Here is a 14,949-nt window from a genome sequence, read left to right as displayed (position 1 = left end):
GGTTGTATCAAGCTGCACTTTACAAAGCAGTTTATAATATCGACTATTTTCTTACCAGACACAGATTTGAGCATCATGTCTAGGGCTCTTGATTCAGGACGAGGGAAAAAGTTTTTGCGTGAGTTTGAGGAGAAAAACAAATGTGGAGTAAAGGTTGAAAAGAAAAATGACAAAGAATTTCCAACTGTCAGATCCTTTCCCTCTCTGCATGGGTAAGTATAGGCCAAGCAAATCGACTTGGTGTTTTCAGCATCTTTTCAGTTTTCTATTGACAAAAAATATGTTCCCAAGTTAACAATTATGTCTTCTGCCAGCTCTTTGATTGGCCATAAAACGGTTTGGTTTAGGCCAAAATAAAAAAATATCCTAGATTCTTATCCTTAGTGACCCAATTTTCCAGCCCTTAAAAAAAATTTTCTTTGAATTTGTGTCCAGTTAAGCTCAATTCTTTAAAAATTAACAACACTTTTCACTTGAGTTGAAAAAAAAAATACTACATGAATTCAGCCTACCTGCCCCAAATTTTGAAGAAAGTTTAATGAGAATGTAGAAATTTTTTTTTTATTGTGGCCTTAAAGAGATTTCTTTTTTTACATCCATCAACTTAGATTAAAGAATTCCTCCATCAAAGGAGATGATGTTAAACATCTTTTTTTCCTGGCTGACCCTAAATTTTTTATGGTGTCAAAAAACCCCCCAAAAATATACAGATGTTGGGCATTTCCGTCATCGATATTTTACTAGAATCGCCTTGCTCTCTGATATGGCCGTGACTATGACAAGTTCAATATTCAATGGTGTCATAATAGAGGCAGCAAAACCTGTAGCTTTCAATATCCTGCAAATCTATAATTTTTTTCAAAAAAAAAACCTTACCTACCAACCCTAATTTTGAGGGAGATGTTACCAGAAACACAGAATACTTTTTTTTTAAGGCAATATGTGAACTTATGAATAATCCAATGGATATGCATTCCTACCTGTTTAATCTTAATTTTATGTTAGATATTATTTATATTGTTTTCAAATTCCTAACGATTTGACAAATTTTCGAACATTTTACGATTTCCAGATTTCTGTCTTTTTTTATATGACTCTGTTACTATTATATCAATGGTCATTTCTTGTTAACAATACTGTAAACAAACTAATGGTGGACAGATAACCATGAAAAATAATACACTTGAAATTAATTTTTAACACTATATAACGCTAATCATTTTTTTGAAAGCGCGAAAATTGATACTGGTAAATATGTTCACTTGACAGAATCCACAAAAATTAGCAACCATGAAAATTGATATGTTTACAGGTATAGGTCCCATATTGTGGGATTCAATTTTAGGCCTGTCAGACATCAATTTCCTGTTTAACGAAATTTGGCCATTTCTATATTTGACCCATTTTTATATTTTATAATTTAGCTACCAAGACAAATCAGAGTTGAAAAGAAGGAACACAGAACCAAATTTTGGAGGTGCTCGTCCCAAAGAGTTTCCAGCCAGAGATAACAACAGATGGGTTTTTGATCGGACTGAAATCTTATTGATAAAAGGAAATATTGTCTATGAGGGGGTTAGAATTTATATAGTTTTAATACAACAGCAAAAAATATTAAGTAGTACATGTATAATGGCATGGAACTGTTGTCATCCACACTTGGTTTTTGTGCAATAACTTGAATATTAGTTGGATGATCTTCATAAAATTTTACGAGTTTTCAATTGTCTCAAGGAAGGTTGGTATATACATTTGGGGTTGTGGCCTCAACAGTTTCGATATTAAAACAAGTATTTCATAGAATTTAACAGTATAACTCCAATAAAACCATATGAATGTCTCCAATATTGCCCCACTCTCTATACCACAAAGGTCTAACTGAGTGTGATTTTGGGGTTAAGATTTGAACCATTAAGATTAAAGAGGAACCCATGGGCATTTCCAGATGTCTGTACCATAACTTGACTATAAGTAAATGTGCCTTTTTGAAATTATATCACATTATTCCACACCCTCAAAGGAAGATGTGGATTGATTTTTTAGGTTGTGACAGGAACAAAATAGGAAGGTTCAGGAATATTACATGTTTCAGATCAAAAGTCAACAATTATAAGTATCAATTAAAAGGCCTGGTTTATTGATCAGGATATATGCTAATGAAATTTCAAAGGAATACACTGGCAAATGTGCCAAATATGAGAATCATATGGTGTGCTTCATATGATAATCATATAAATAGAGCACAATATGATTATCATATGTTTTCAAGCCAAAATTAACACATTAGAATCATATGATAATCATATGACTATCATATGTTAAATATCATATGATTACAGGGATTGAAATTAGTCTAGATATTTGTCTAGTAGACAAAACAAATACCTAGACCTGCAAACAAGCCACTAGACCTGATTTTATAGCTTTGATAAAATTCTGAACTGAATAACACAGTTTCAGGTGGTTTGTTCTGAATAAAAGTGGCATTTCATTCATTTTTGTTGTGTTTTTTATTGCTTTGAAGTTGGGATCTTTAAGAAGGTAATTTTTAAAATAAATGTATAGAAATGATGCCAGCCAATGGGCATCAGAACTTAGAAGACAACATAAAATATTATCTTAAAACTTTATAAGCTGCAAACTTTCAATTGATTAACTTGCTATGACACAACAATTTTAATTGCAACAGTGAACACAATTTTATCATCTGGGTTTAGCTGAAATTCAATGTCAGATTCATATTCAGACTCTGAGCTTTCGTGGCATGGTGGATATCACTAGCCTTTATATACTCAGAGCTGTCATGGCATGGTAGATATCACTAGCCTTTATGTGTTGTTAAGTGTTCTCGTGCCAGTCAAGTGTATCCTATTTTTTTGGTTCCAGTTATAAGTTTGCTGTCACCACCCCCACTAGTGTTATCACGACAATATTAACAGTACAGTTATTCCAATGATTCTGAAACGCTTGGCACCTCTTCGTAGAGTCATGCGCTTTATTTTGTTCCCCTATTTCATTGGAGGATCATTTTTGAGGGGTAGGTTTCGACACCCCTTTGAAGTGTTGCCACTTGCTTACTTTCTTTCGGAACTACTCAGTTAATTTCCTGCAGTTCAGTTACTTACCTTTGTGATATGAGAAAGTATGAGAAGTACCGATTTGGTTTACCATGAAATTGATCAATAGCGATGTATGTTTGAAAAATGCCTCTCAAATCCTTAAGCATGGAATTATGAAATAACTAATTCTGGGTACATTTCTGAAAAATTCTTCTAGACCACTGGACTGGTACAATAAAGCATTTTGCTAGACCGTGACTGATTTTACTAGACACGGGCTAGTGGACCAATGGTAATTTCGAACCCTGTGATTATATGAATCGAGCACAGTAAGATTATCATTTGGCTGTGTAAGGTCAGAAATAAAGAATCCCATTCTTTCCCTGGGTTCGTACCATCTTTTATTTAAACCCTTGAGTATTTTGCAATCTATGTAAAGCAAAGTGTTTTACCTTTACAAGTTATTTGTAGTTTCAATGAATATTAACTAAAAATTACTAGCTACAGATTGTGATTCTCTCCTTTAAACCCAAAGTCACACAAAGTTCAGGATTTTACAGATAAGGTTTATAAATACAGCCAGAAAAATGGATTGGAGCATAAACAGGTCTGGTATAGTAAAGTTTTCTTGTAAATGAAAAAAAAAAACTGATATTATATCACTTCTGTGACATTGTCTAAGCTTTATAAACATCAACTTTGAAGTCCTTGAATGAGTAATCAAGGGAACCAAGGTTATAGCGGTAATCAAAAGAATGTAATCCAGGGACAAAGACCAGACATGGAAAACAGACATACACAACAAATAACATAAAGTAACTAAAATCATACATAAAAAGTAACAAAAGCAAATCAGCAACTCAGACTCAGCATGGACCAGGTGCACTGGTAGTGTAAGCGTTCTCTACTTTTCTAGAAACACCTGCCGAGTTGCTCATAAAAAGTCAAGTCCGGGGTAGACAAACAAGGAAACGAAAACTATGACCTGTTGAATAAATCAGTTTTACAACCTTTTTGATTGGATATTTACTTATTTAAGAATGCTGCATTTGACCCTGTCGCGAGGCCTGTCTTCAGATGTTCAATGGAAAATATAAAAATGTGTGGTATGATTGCCAATGGGATAATCACCTAATGCCAAGCAAGAAACAATCAAATGTCTACAGGCCACCAAAAAAAGGTTTCAGTGATGGACAAAACCCATACTTAAGGCAAGCTGTAAGAGGCCCCAAAATAAACAATGTGAAATTATTCATAAAAGACAAAAGTTGACCTAAATCTATATAGTTCTAATGCAAAGCAAATAACAAAGAACATTAAATAACAACAACCACTGGACTACAAGTTCCTGGCTTGGGGCAGACACATGAAGTATGTGGCAGGATTAAAAATGTTAGTGACGGGTCAACCCTCCTCCCACTTACTAGGAACAGTGCAAATATAACAATGAAACAATATTAGCACTCCACCTATCTTATTTATTCTTTTCAGGCGTCAGTTTTGGTGCATGTTAAAGCTGAGAAATGCAAACTAACAACTGGTAGAATATCCAAAGATTTCATGAAGCAGGGAGGACCTGAATTTGAAAGTGTAATGATTTTTATTTAGCCCTCTACTTGTCCCATTAGTGACGTTTAAGTATGTATAAAAATTCTTTATTTGGATAGACCACAGTCTCTGCATTTGTTCAGAAAATTTTCAATAGAATGTTAGAAAAACGAGGTTTTTGACAGAGTTATTTGTTGAATATTTGGGGTCACCAAACTTATTTTTCTTGTAATTTAATTCCTATTACGTTTCTATAGAATATTTTCCCACTAATCAATTCCCAGGAAAGAGGATTTACATTTAAATGTTTCTATTTTTACCATGTATATATTTGTACCGAAAATTCCTTTTGAATAATTTGGAGACAATTTTTTACATCATTTCAAATACTATTTGCTCTTTGAAAAAGCATCTTTTTGTTTGCTTTTGCAAGATGACAGAAAGAATGCTTTGTGTAATTGGTATGATCTGCCTGTAATTCAACTCCTATGTATGTTTTTATCATAAATGTGTCTTCTGAAGTTTTTTAAGTGGTTTTGGGACTTAAAAACAAATTTAGGTAATACCACCTTTTGTTTCATTTGCATTATTTTTCGGTAAGCCTGTAATTTGAAAGATATTTTAATTGTGTATTGTATAGATAACAATGATTTTTCATATGTTCCCTGTGTAATACATTTTGAAAATTTACATGCGAAATGTATTCGGTAGCTTCTTCCTTTATCCCATGAAAACATTACACTAATATCAACCAATCTACTGATCACAAAATTGAAGATTTATGTTGAAATTGATAATCAATTGGTTATCATGAATAACAAAAATCATGGTGGAATGTTTTTAATTTTTTAACAGGTTATACAAAATAACCTGATTTGTGGCAGTTTACACTTATAAATCGCTCAAGGTTTTAAAAAAGTGTCAGAACCAGGTTATTGAGTATCACCTGTTCAAATAGTAGATCAATCCATGTTAATGAAGTTGTAGTACCAAGCAAGGTTATACAAAATAAACTGGTTTGCTCAAGCAGAACCAACCAACCAATAAAATCAGAATAAATTATTAATTATTACCTGTTAGCCTTGTAATAGTCCATATGCAAATTCTTCACATTGACACTGTCGCATGTGGTAGATTTTATGTAAAAGCATATCAATAAAAATCTTCCACAAATTTTACATTTTTATGTGAAAGATTCTTAATTTTTCATTGATTTTGTGGTTGACTCCCTGAAGTGTGTGAGGGTGAAAAGATTTTTTGCCAAAATATAATTACTCTTGCCATGAATAGTTGAACATTTAAGTAGCAGTCTTTATAAAAAATCAGACAGGAGGTGATTAGTGCACAAAACCCACCGAATATAGTCTGATCCATGGGTTTTTCTATACCATGAATCACCTTACCATAGGCATTGGCTGAATTTTATATGGGCTGGTGCTTAACTTGTGATCATATTTAGGTTTTTCTCTTTCCAATTAATTATCCTATTATAATTTCACATTTTTTTTTTAGAATTTTATGCGAGCATGTGAAGGGAAGGATGTGAAGGGTGTATACTTCGGTAATAAATCTGGAGGACTGAAATGTGCACAAATCTGCCATATAGTGTTACCGATATACAATAGGGATAGAACTGTAAGTTTGATTGTACCCAGCGATACAGGGATGTAGAAAATGGCAGGCTTCCATGAATCTGTGTATGAGTCCGTTCCATTTCAAACTTTTCTGTGAATTTTTTTCACCAAAGTCTATATTCTGTCAAAATGTTGTTTTGGTGAAATAAAATTATTTTTTTTGGTTTTTGACACCTTTACAAGACTTTTATGTGGTTATATTACTCAGTTGTATATGACCCCCAAAATATGACACGATAATAAAAGAAAATGATCTCTTACAAAACTATAGTATCTGTAAGTTTGACAACATTTTGTTTAATTCTAATTTGGAAAAAAATAGAATGTCATTGATACAAAGGTGTTAAGTCTCCAGATATGTTATGGAAAATTCAACTATCTCCTGTTTACATGACTTTGTCAGAGAGGGAGATTCAGGGTCAATTTCTCCTGTCTTATTTGAGGTTTCAGCTTAAAATCATTATAAATTACTTCAGTTCTTGTCAAACATGTTGCAAAATTAAAACCTTGACACATCTTTCCCTTTAAGTAGATTTTGAAAGAGAGATCTCTCACCTAAGAATTTTCAAGGGTGAACACCTATGTTTATGAAAAAAGGACGCCTACCCTACCAGGGCACCTGGTCCATGCTCCCAGTTTTAAGTGGAGTCTGAGTAACTTTGTATGTATCATTTTAATTACTTTATGTTCTTTGTTGTGTTTTTCTGTCTTCCTTGTCTGGTCTTTGTCCCTGGATTACATTCTTTTGATTTCCGCTAGAATCTTGGTTCCCTTGATTACCCTTCCATGTCTGGTCTTTGTCCCTGGATTGCATTCTTTTGATTTCCGCTAGAATCTTGGTTCCCTTGGTTACCGGTACTCTATAAAACACTTAGAAATCAAAACCTTTTAAAATCTAACAAATTTATACATGATAGATTATCTATTTTAAAAGAAAAAGATGTCTTGACTTTTAGAACTAAAAGTACCCAACATTTTAAACTGACATTTTGATCTGGGATTATTGTCTATATGATATATTCACTGTACCTATCCTTGTTATATTTTATGCAAGAAATATAATGAGTATAGGTATAATGTGTATGTCAAACAACCCCAACGGGATGAAAATGTCAGCCCAAGGATAGATATTCATCAAAATTTGGAAAAATAGGAAATATAATTTTTTTCTTCTATGGTGAGTGAAGAACCCTGATGAACGTGTTGAAGGAGGAGATGATGTATACTTAGAGGTATTAATTCAAGATTGTTCTCATATTTCTTGTTCTTTGTGATGCATGTTTATTTAAATTGTCTGTCACTGTAATTATACCCCATTCCCCCACCCCAGCAATCCTGGTAAACTAATTTAGGGTTTAACATAAGAATCACCCTGTGTGTCTTTTTCGTCTCTCAATATTACTTTTAAGCCCAACTCCTTAAATCACTCAAGGGATTTTAATGAAATTTAGTAGAAAGGTTAAGCATTCGATATCAGATTCTGTAAGGGTGGGGTATACCCAGCACAACAAGGCATGTGACTTCATGATATGACTAACAAGATCTCCTAGCATGAAGGATAGATAATGCCTTGCTTGTAACTCTCCTGGCTTGAAAGAAAGAAAATATTAGCATTATGATTTCAAACCACTTTTGCAAAATGTGAATTTACCATTCTGTTTGTTTTTTACAGCAGTTGATTTACTTTAGATTTGCTTACTTCAGATTATTTGTTGGATTTATAAAATCATACACATTTAATAAATGATCGATGTCTGTTTATTACAAGGCTTACAAGTACCTTGAGAGGATTAAAACTGTTAGACTACTCATATCTGAGTTGCTTCACTTGATTTTCTAATTGTTTTTTAGAGCCTCTTTCTTAAAGAGATACATGCTCCAAATTTCCCAAATTTCAGCAGTGAAATTCCCAATTGTGACTTGAGACATCATCTCAAGATTTGTACATGATTGAAATAGATATTTATGAGATGCTTAAAATCCTCTCTTTACTTTACTGTATCAATATAACAAGAATAGATATGGTGAATATGTCAGAGAGACCCCACCTGGATGACAATGTCAAATATGCATGTCATCCAGAAGTTACCTCATGGTCTTATTTTTTAAATAGTGAATAATATTGTTCCAAGTAATATTATTTTCAAGTCACAATTTCACACTCTTTTTCCCAATTGCATGGACCTTCAGCTTCCCCAAATCAGCAGAAAATCTCTGGATGATTTTTTTCTGTTTTGACTTGCTATTTTAAAGACCACATTAGGTTGAAATAATTTAGTTTTTTTTAACTAATATTAAAATAAGGCTTTGAAAAGTCTCATTTGGGTCTAAGCGGTGTGATAACTCAAATTAAAGAGTTATTGCTCTTGAGAGATGATTGTTACCATTTTGAAAACCAAATTAGATAGAAATTACCAACTATCATCTAAAGTCACAAGTATGAATCTATCAAAAAATCATGCAGAGGCAAATTCAATATTTATGCATGTATCACTTACTCTCAGGTTTGCATGAGTTGCATAAAAAAATAACATATATAAGTTCATGAATTTTTACAGGTTTAAATACTGTTATATTAAATTATAGTGTAATATAATTATATAACTAGGGTTTTGATTGGCCCTACTCAAGTGTAAAATTCTCAATCTACCAGTCAGAATCGATTCCTAAATTATCGCTTATAAATATTGCAATCAAGATAATTTGCATACATGTAACAATAAAAAGTACAGACCTACTATAATATTGACAATAAAGATAATGACAATTTTGAAGAATATTTATACTTGTTCAATGTTGAATGAATTTTTCACAACCAAATTGGTTTACGGTATATTAATTCCCTATGAACCAAGATTCTTAAACCCTAAGGTAGTGGTACATTACAATTTTCAACTTTTTTGAAAGAACAATTTTCTTTAGGGTAGGATTTTGTGAGGTGGTCAACATTGGTCAACAAAATCCTGATTAAATGAATGAAAGATAGGATTTTATGCATCACACCTCATTTATGAGAATTTCATTACAATAGAGATTACATTTTTGTACTTTAAGTTTTGTGGACTTCCATCTATACAAGGTAAACTCAATTTGCAACAGTAAAACAACAGATGGACATCAGCAAAACTTCAAATTTAACACAGTTATATTTTAATTATACCTCCATTCAATGAGAGGGTGGTAAATTGGAATCACCTTATTAGTCCATCAATTTCATCACAGTTTTCTTATTCCCAAATTGATGAATTGATTTGAAATTTGGTATGTAGCTTTATATTGATGGGACATACATTATAAACAATTTTGGGTGCTGTCTGATATCAACTTCCTGTGTGGATATACCTGGCATAATAATGTGCAACTTCAAAAATTAAAAAAAAAAAAATATTTAGTGCATTATCAGTTTTAATTTCTTCAATTTAATAAAAAATGGTACTAAAGTATTTTAATTTTTTGCAATTTTGAGACAATCCCATTTTTGTGATGTTAAAAATTCCATAATGGTACTGTAATCTGTGAAATGTGCATGACAGTTTTAATTTCACAATTTTCGTAGTGAGACCTGTTATGCGAAAATTAAACTGTTTTGAATACTTTCTTCAAAGAACATTATAATACAATCAGAGGAACTTTCGGGAATTTAAAACTGTGCAAAATTTTGCAGATTGATCACATGAAAAATAAACGGCACAATAATTTCCCAGTTTACATAATTGGAAAGAAAGTCAAGTCACTTTCTATGAATTAATCTTGATAAGTATTTGTTCTCAAGATTTTTTTTATAGATCAAAGTCTTTATTGAATTTTTTTATGTTTGTGTTAATAGATTTTAACCAGATATGTAAGAGACTGCTTTAAGAAATGCAGTTTAATGGATGCTGTGTGTGTTGCTATGCCTGCCATAGGAACAGGCCAGATCTTGAAGTACCCTAACGAGCTGGTAGTTGATTGCTTAGTGTCTGAAGCTAAAGAAGCTGCCAGAAAAACTAAATCTATCAAAGTAAGCATAACAAGTTTTGATTTGTATTGAAATATGCTTCATTTTAGAATGTTCTTTGGATACCTCCACAACAATAGTTCCAGGTATTACTGTAAAAGAATTTTTCCCCAGATGTCTTGTTTTATAAAAACAAAAATCAGGAAATTGATTCAATTTTGTTTTTTTTACCACTACACAGAAGAGGACATAGAAATATCAGTGTCTGCCCATGCATTTGTCTGTGCGTCAATCCGGTCGCTCTTGTTGATGCAACTCCTTGGAAACCTCTTGATGGATTTTGTTTATAGCATTGTTAGTCACCATTTGTATTTGAACATATTCCATTTGATTTGACAAATTTTACAGGAGTTATGGGACTTTTGCATTTCAACTTCTTTTACTACAGCGAAGGACATATGGTTTGTTTCTTTGTTTGTTGTGGTTTAACACCCGAGCAGCAATATTTCAGCTATATTCATGTGATGAATATGAAGTGGATGATAAAATGAACATGAAATGATGGTGAAATGAAAAATGGGATGGGACACGAGGGTAATGGGGTTGACAAATTTTGATTGCCACTGGAAATAGGGAGAGGTGGGTAGGGTCTGGCAATTTAGCCTCCTGTGGTGGAACCCTATGGTTCCTACTCCGGGAGAATACCACAGTAGGGTTCTTTAACATGCGAGGAATGTGGCATCTTTCCCAACACAGTGCACCACTACGGTTTGCGGTCAGGTTTTCTGTATTATAGCCTGACAACCCCAGCATGTAACATGCCAGGGGTACCCCATACCACCACTTGGGGCACACAACGCAGTTGCTCTGTGGGCAGAGCGCCCTAGCCCCTGGCTAGGGTTCTGATCACTACTTAGTTGTCTTTTACGACAAGCTTAGCACTGCTGCAGGCTTATTCTTTTGCCACCCTGACCTGCACGGGGCAGGGACATATGGCTACGAGTTGCTTGTTATTTTAGCAAGTAGAGTACAGTCTCATGCTTTTGCCTGTGCTATTATTTGTTCATTGTCTGATTCTTCTAGCTACTGGTACTATACATTGTATTACAGTTGACAACTTAGAGAAAAATATATATCTATATTACAGAAGATAAAGTTTGTGATTTATGATGAAGGTACTTTAGAAGAATTTCGACGCAAGTTACAAGGTTCATCCCCAAGTAGTAGACAGAACATACCATCTAGAAGTTTGTATTTTTATTTGCGGAACTTTTTAGATAGGCACAAAATGTATTTTGTTTGTATTTAAAATAGGAACAAAAAATGCTACTCCTCGTGTGAGAGTGCTTGCTTTTGCTTTTAGTTAATTAATTAAACCCCTACTTGAAGAATTGGAGGTATACAGTGATCATGCTATTTATCTGCAGAGCTGCCAATCATTAATATTTTTGCACCAAATCTTTTGATTTTGGCCATTAAGAAATGCTGTACAAATAAGAACGAGAATCGAACGATTTTTTATTTTAAATGAAAAAAAAATTCTTTTCATTGTCATGACCATATCCTACAATTAGTAAATCCTTTTCGTTGGATTTTCCACATGCACGCCAGTTATGTATTGTAAAATACAAAATGAACCTCTTGGTTTTCGATTGAGCTCAGATAGAAGCTTGATATAACAAAAAATTGTCTACTCTTCACAAAAAATCTCCAGTGGACTGCCTGCCTCATTATTTTCCATAACTAGGGGTTGGCAGCTCTGCATCTGTTTGCCTGCCCCAGTTCTTATCCACAATACCTTTCAACTCACTGTAGGAATTAGATTAAATTTCAGCACAATTTCTAAATAGCATGATGCCATTGTGCATCTCATATTTTTTTTCCCATCTGAATGTTTTTTTTTTGATTTTCTGATGCAAAACATGAAATTGGTCATTGGTTGACTAAGGGGAACTATCTTGTAATCAGCCACTCTTCTTAAAAAACACTGAATGAAATTCAATGAAGCTTTTACACTTTCTTTATCACATGATCCCAGTCTCGTCATTCATGGATCCTCTACCATTCAAATGCACAAAGATTTGTCACTAACATAGCATAAAGTCAGTATTAAAATAAAAAAAAAATACTGATTAAAAAGGACTAATATCTAGTTTTACATGATACAGATATTAAGAAAAGCATTAACGTAAAATTTTGCATTGTAATGCAAGGTTTCCAGATCTTTACGTAAACAATAAAATGCATATTGGAACATTGGAAAGGAAAATGAAACTAGAACAAGAGTGACAGACCCTGTATAATTAAATGGCTTCTAGGGAGAGGAGTGCAGGTAGTACCAAGCTTTGTTTACAGTATTTCTAATTGTTTCTTATTTTTACCTTCAGAGTTATACAATCTTGATCTTTTATAGGGGGATATTTTAATTATTCACTTTTTGGTTACTTTATTTTGGAGTGTCATAGGTCAAATGATTTATACAACATCAAAGTTGATTCAGTGTGATTAATATTGATGATTTATGACTAAAATTACCTTTTGTAGATGATAATCATGATTCAGATGATGAAAAGAATGAAAAAACAAGATCAACTGTTTCTTTGGAGCTATTTGCTGTATCCAAGGCAGAGGGCGAAAAACTCAGGAAAGCTTTAACAAAAGATATCAAAGATACTTTCCTGTTTGAGGAAACGTGTACCCCTTCCAACATGAAGAACTTGCATAAAGACACATGGAAGAAAATGACGACTATTGCCAATAAAAATCATGTCTGGTTGGAACAGGGTAAGCACATGTCCATGTTGTATGTTATACAGAGAAACTTGTCTAAACCAAACCTTCAGTTAACTGCAAACCTGTCAAAACCTAACATCTTCTGAAAACTATTTATTTCTCACTAAACAGACAAGAAAATTCCTATTTTTAGCTGTGTGAGATTTCCTTATCTCACCCACAGATTGAGATAGAACATGTGCTCTTTCCCATTAAATTTGGCACAATTGAATAAGAAATTAATGAGCAATCAAGGGGACCAAGGTTATAGTGGTAATCAAAAGAATGATGAATGGTTATATCTTTCCAATATCGAATACATATGGTTGAAATTTTTTTAAATAATAATTTTATCTAGAATAACTGGTGGTTGATTATTTCTTGCAGTTTATTAATACAGTTTTGAAGTGACCTAAATTTTACACCTGGTTATGGCATATCACTGGCCTGATAAGTCATGATCTGCTGTTAAATGTAGATCATTTCAATTCTAATTGAAATTAATTCTAAGGGAATTTCTCAGACACTCTTGGGTTAAATGTTATACCTAGCCTAATTGGAGAATAATTAAATCTTACCTTTGGGTGGCTGAGATTTCCCCATCTAAGGCCATTTTGCACTTGTACAGGTGTTAGGTTCTTAATGTCTCTGTCAACACAATTTGAACCTATTTAAATCAAACTTTTGCCTCAATTAAATAAACCCTTCTGTCCAAAAGGTGTTGGGTTAAAAAGGGGGTAATTTGAGTACTGCTTGTGTTTTAATATGAAACATCTTTGTTTAGATGGATCTGTTCTCAGACTGAAGGGGGAGAAGGATGCAGTGATGAAGTCAAAGGGTGATGTCTTAGAAATATTACTGAAAGATTACCACACTTCAGGAGAACCCACCAAAAATCGTAGGTCTGAGAAGTATTCAACGCAGTGGTGGATGGAAAAAAGTGTAGAAAGTACTGTTGTCCCTATGTATTGGAAACATTTCAGGAAAGGGGAAGGATTGTTTGATAAAGTTAAGGACACAGGCAAAAAGTTATTTGGTAATGGCTATCTTGTTGACGTCCATAGTGAAACATTGAAACAGATAGAATATCTTGTTCAAAGCACATGGGAAAGGGGCAAGGTAGGACAAGGGAGTGATGCAAAAAATTTATGTCACCAAGCAATTAGAATAACAAAGGTTCAGAGAATCGAAAATTTTGACTTGTTTGATAAATATCAAACTTCGAAAAAGGGATTTTACAGAAGATTAGCAGATAGAAGGAGGTACCCAAGGCTAGAAAATATTAAAACAACAAAGGCTGTGAAAGGTCCAGTACTAACAGAAAAAATTAGTAGGGCTTTGACAGTTGACCTAGATTTGTTCTCATATGCCAATGAGCTTTATTTCTTCCATGGAACTCCTGAAAAGTATGTTGACAATATCATCAACAAGGGTCTTGATGAAAAACATGGAGGAGATAATGCTATGTTTGGTCAGGGTATATATGGAGCTGAATCCTCAACCAAAGCTGATCAATATGCAGGTAATTGTAACAGTAGTCAACGAAACTCTGTAAACATGAAAATTTTTTTGTAATTTTATATTTTTTTCATGGTTACTGCTTTCAGTCTACTTTCCTTGAGCTTTAAAGTTGTGATTATCCCCAAACTGTAATGTAATTTTCTTCATATAAAATATTCATGACAGTTTGATTTTCGTGTTACAGGTCTTACCAAAAAAAAAGTTAAAATAAAACTTTTGCAAAAGAATTCACCAGCCTCTTAACTTACATGGTACACCAACTTTCTTTTTTGTACTCTTTTATCTTTTTATGAGCAACTCAGTGGGTGTTTTTAGTGGAGTCAGAGTTGCTCATTTACTTTTGTTACTTTGTATGTATGTTTTTTAGTTACTTTATGTTCTTTGTTGTGAATGTCTGTTTTCCTTGTCTGGTCTTTGTCCCAGGATTACATTCTTTTGATTACCGCTATAACCTTGGTTCCCTTGATTACTCTTTTAT

The 14,949-nt window shown here is 33.2% G+C and overlaps 1 protein-coding gene across 3 annotated transcripts in view; it reads left to right on the top strand.

The window, feature by feature from the left end:
• The window catches only part of LOC148602174 (uncharacterized), a 41,098-nt gene that overhangs the window by 20,409 nt on the left and 5,740 nt on the right, over positions 1-14,949 (top strand). For 2 of the 3 annotated variants that reach the window (XM_088556584.1, XM_088556585.1), the window contains exons 7-15: positions 59-212; positions 1,425-1,575; positions 4,551-4,649; positions 6,120-6,242; positions 7,429-7,473; positions 10,068-10,241; positions 11,326-11,425; positions 12,723-12,962; positions 13,735-14,472. In XM_088556584.1, coding sequence (XP_088412710.1) covers positions 59-212; positions 1,425-1,575; positions 4,551-4,649; positions 6,120-6,242; positions 7,429-7,473; positions 10,068-10,241; positions 11,326-11,425; positions 12,723-12,962; positions 13,735-14,472 — 1,824 coding nt within the window. The remainder of the gene's footprint in view (positions 1-58; positions 213-1,424; positions 1,576-4,550; positions 4,650-6,119; positions 6,243-7,428; positions 7,474-10,067; positions 10,242-11,325; positions 11,426-12,722; positions 12,963-13,734; positions 14,473-14,949) is intronic. The other variant, XM_088556587.1, reaches the window with a different exon arrangement.

This window comes from Perna viridis, chromosome 12, assembly GCF_037379345.1.
Source record: "Perna viridis isolate PV_CMFRI_1.1 ecotype Kerala chromosome 12, ASM3737934v1, whole genome shotgun sequence".
Lineage (NCBI taxonomy): Eukaryota > Metazoa > Mollusca > Bivalvia > Mytilida > Mytilidae > Perna > Perna viridis.
The sequence above is the reverse complement of the archived record's forward strand: the minus strand, read 5'-3'. Positions and strand labels throughout refer to the sequence as shown.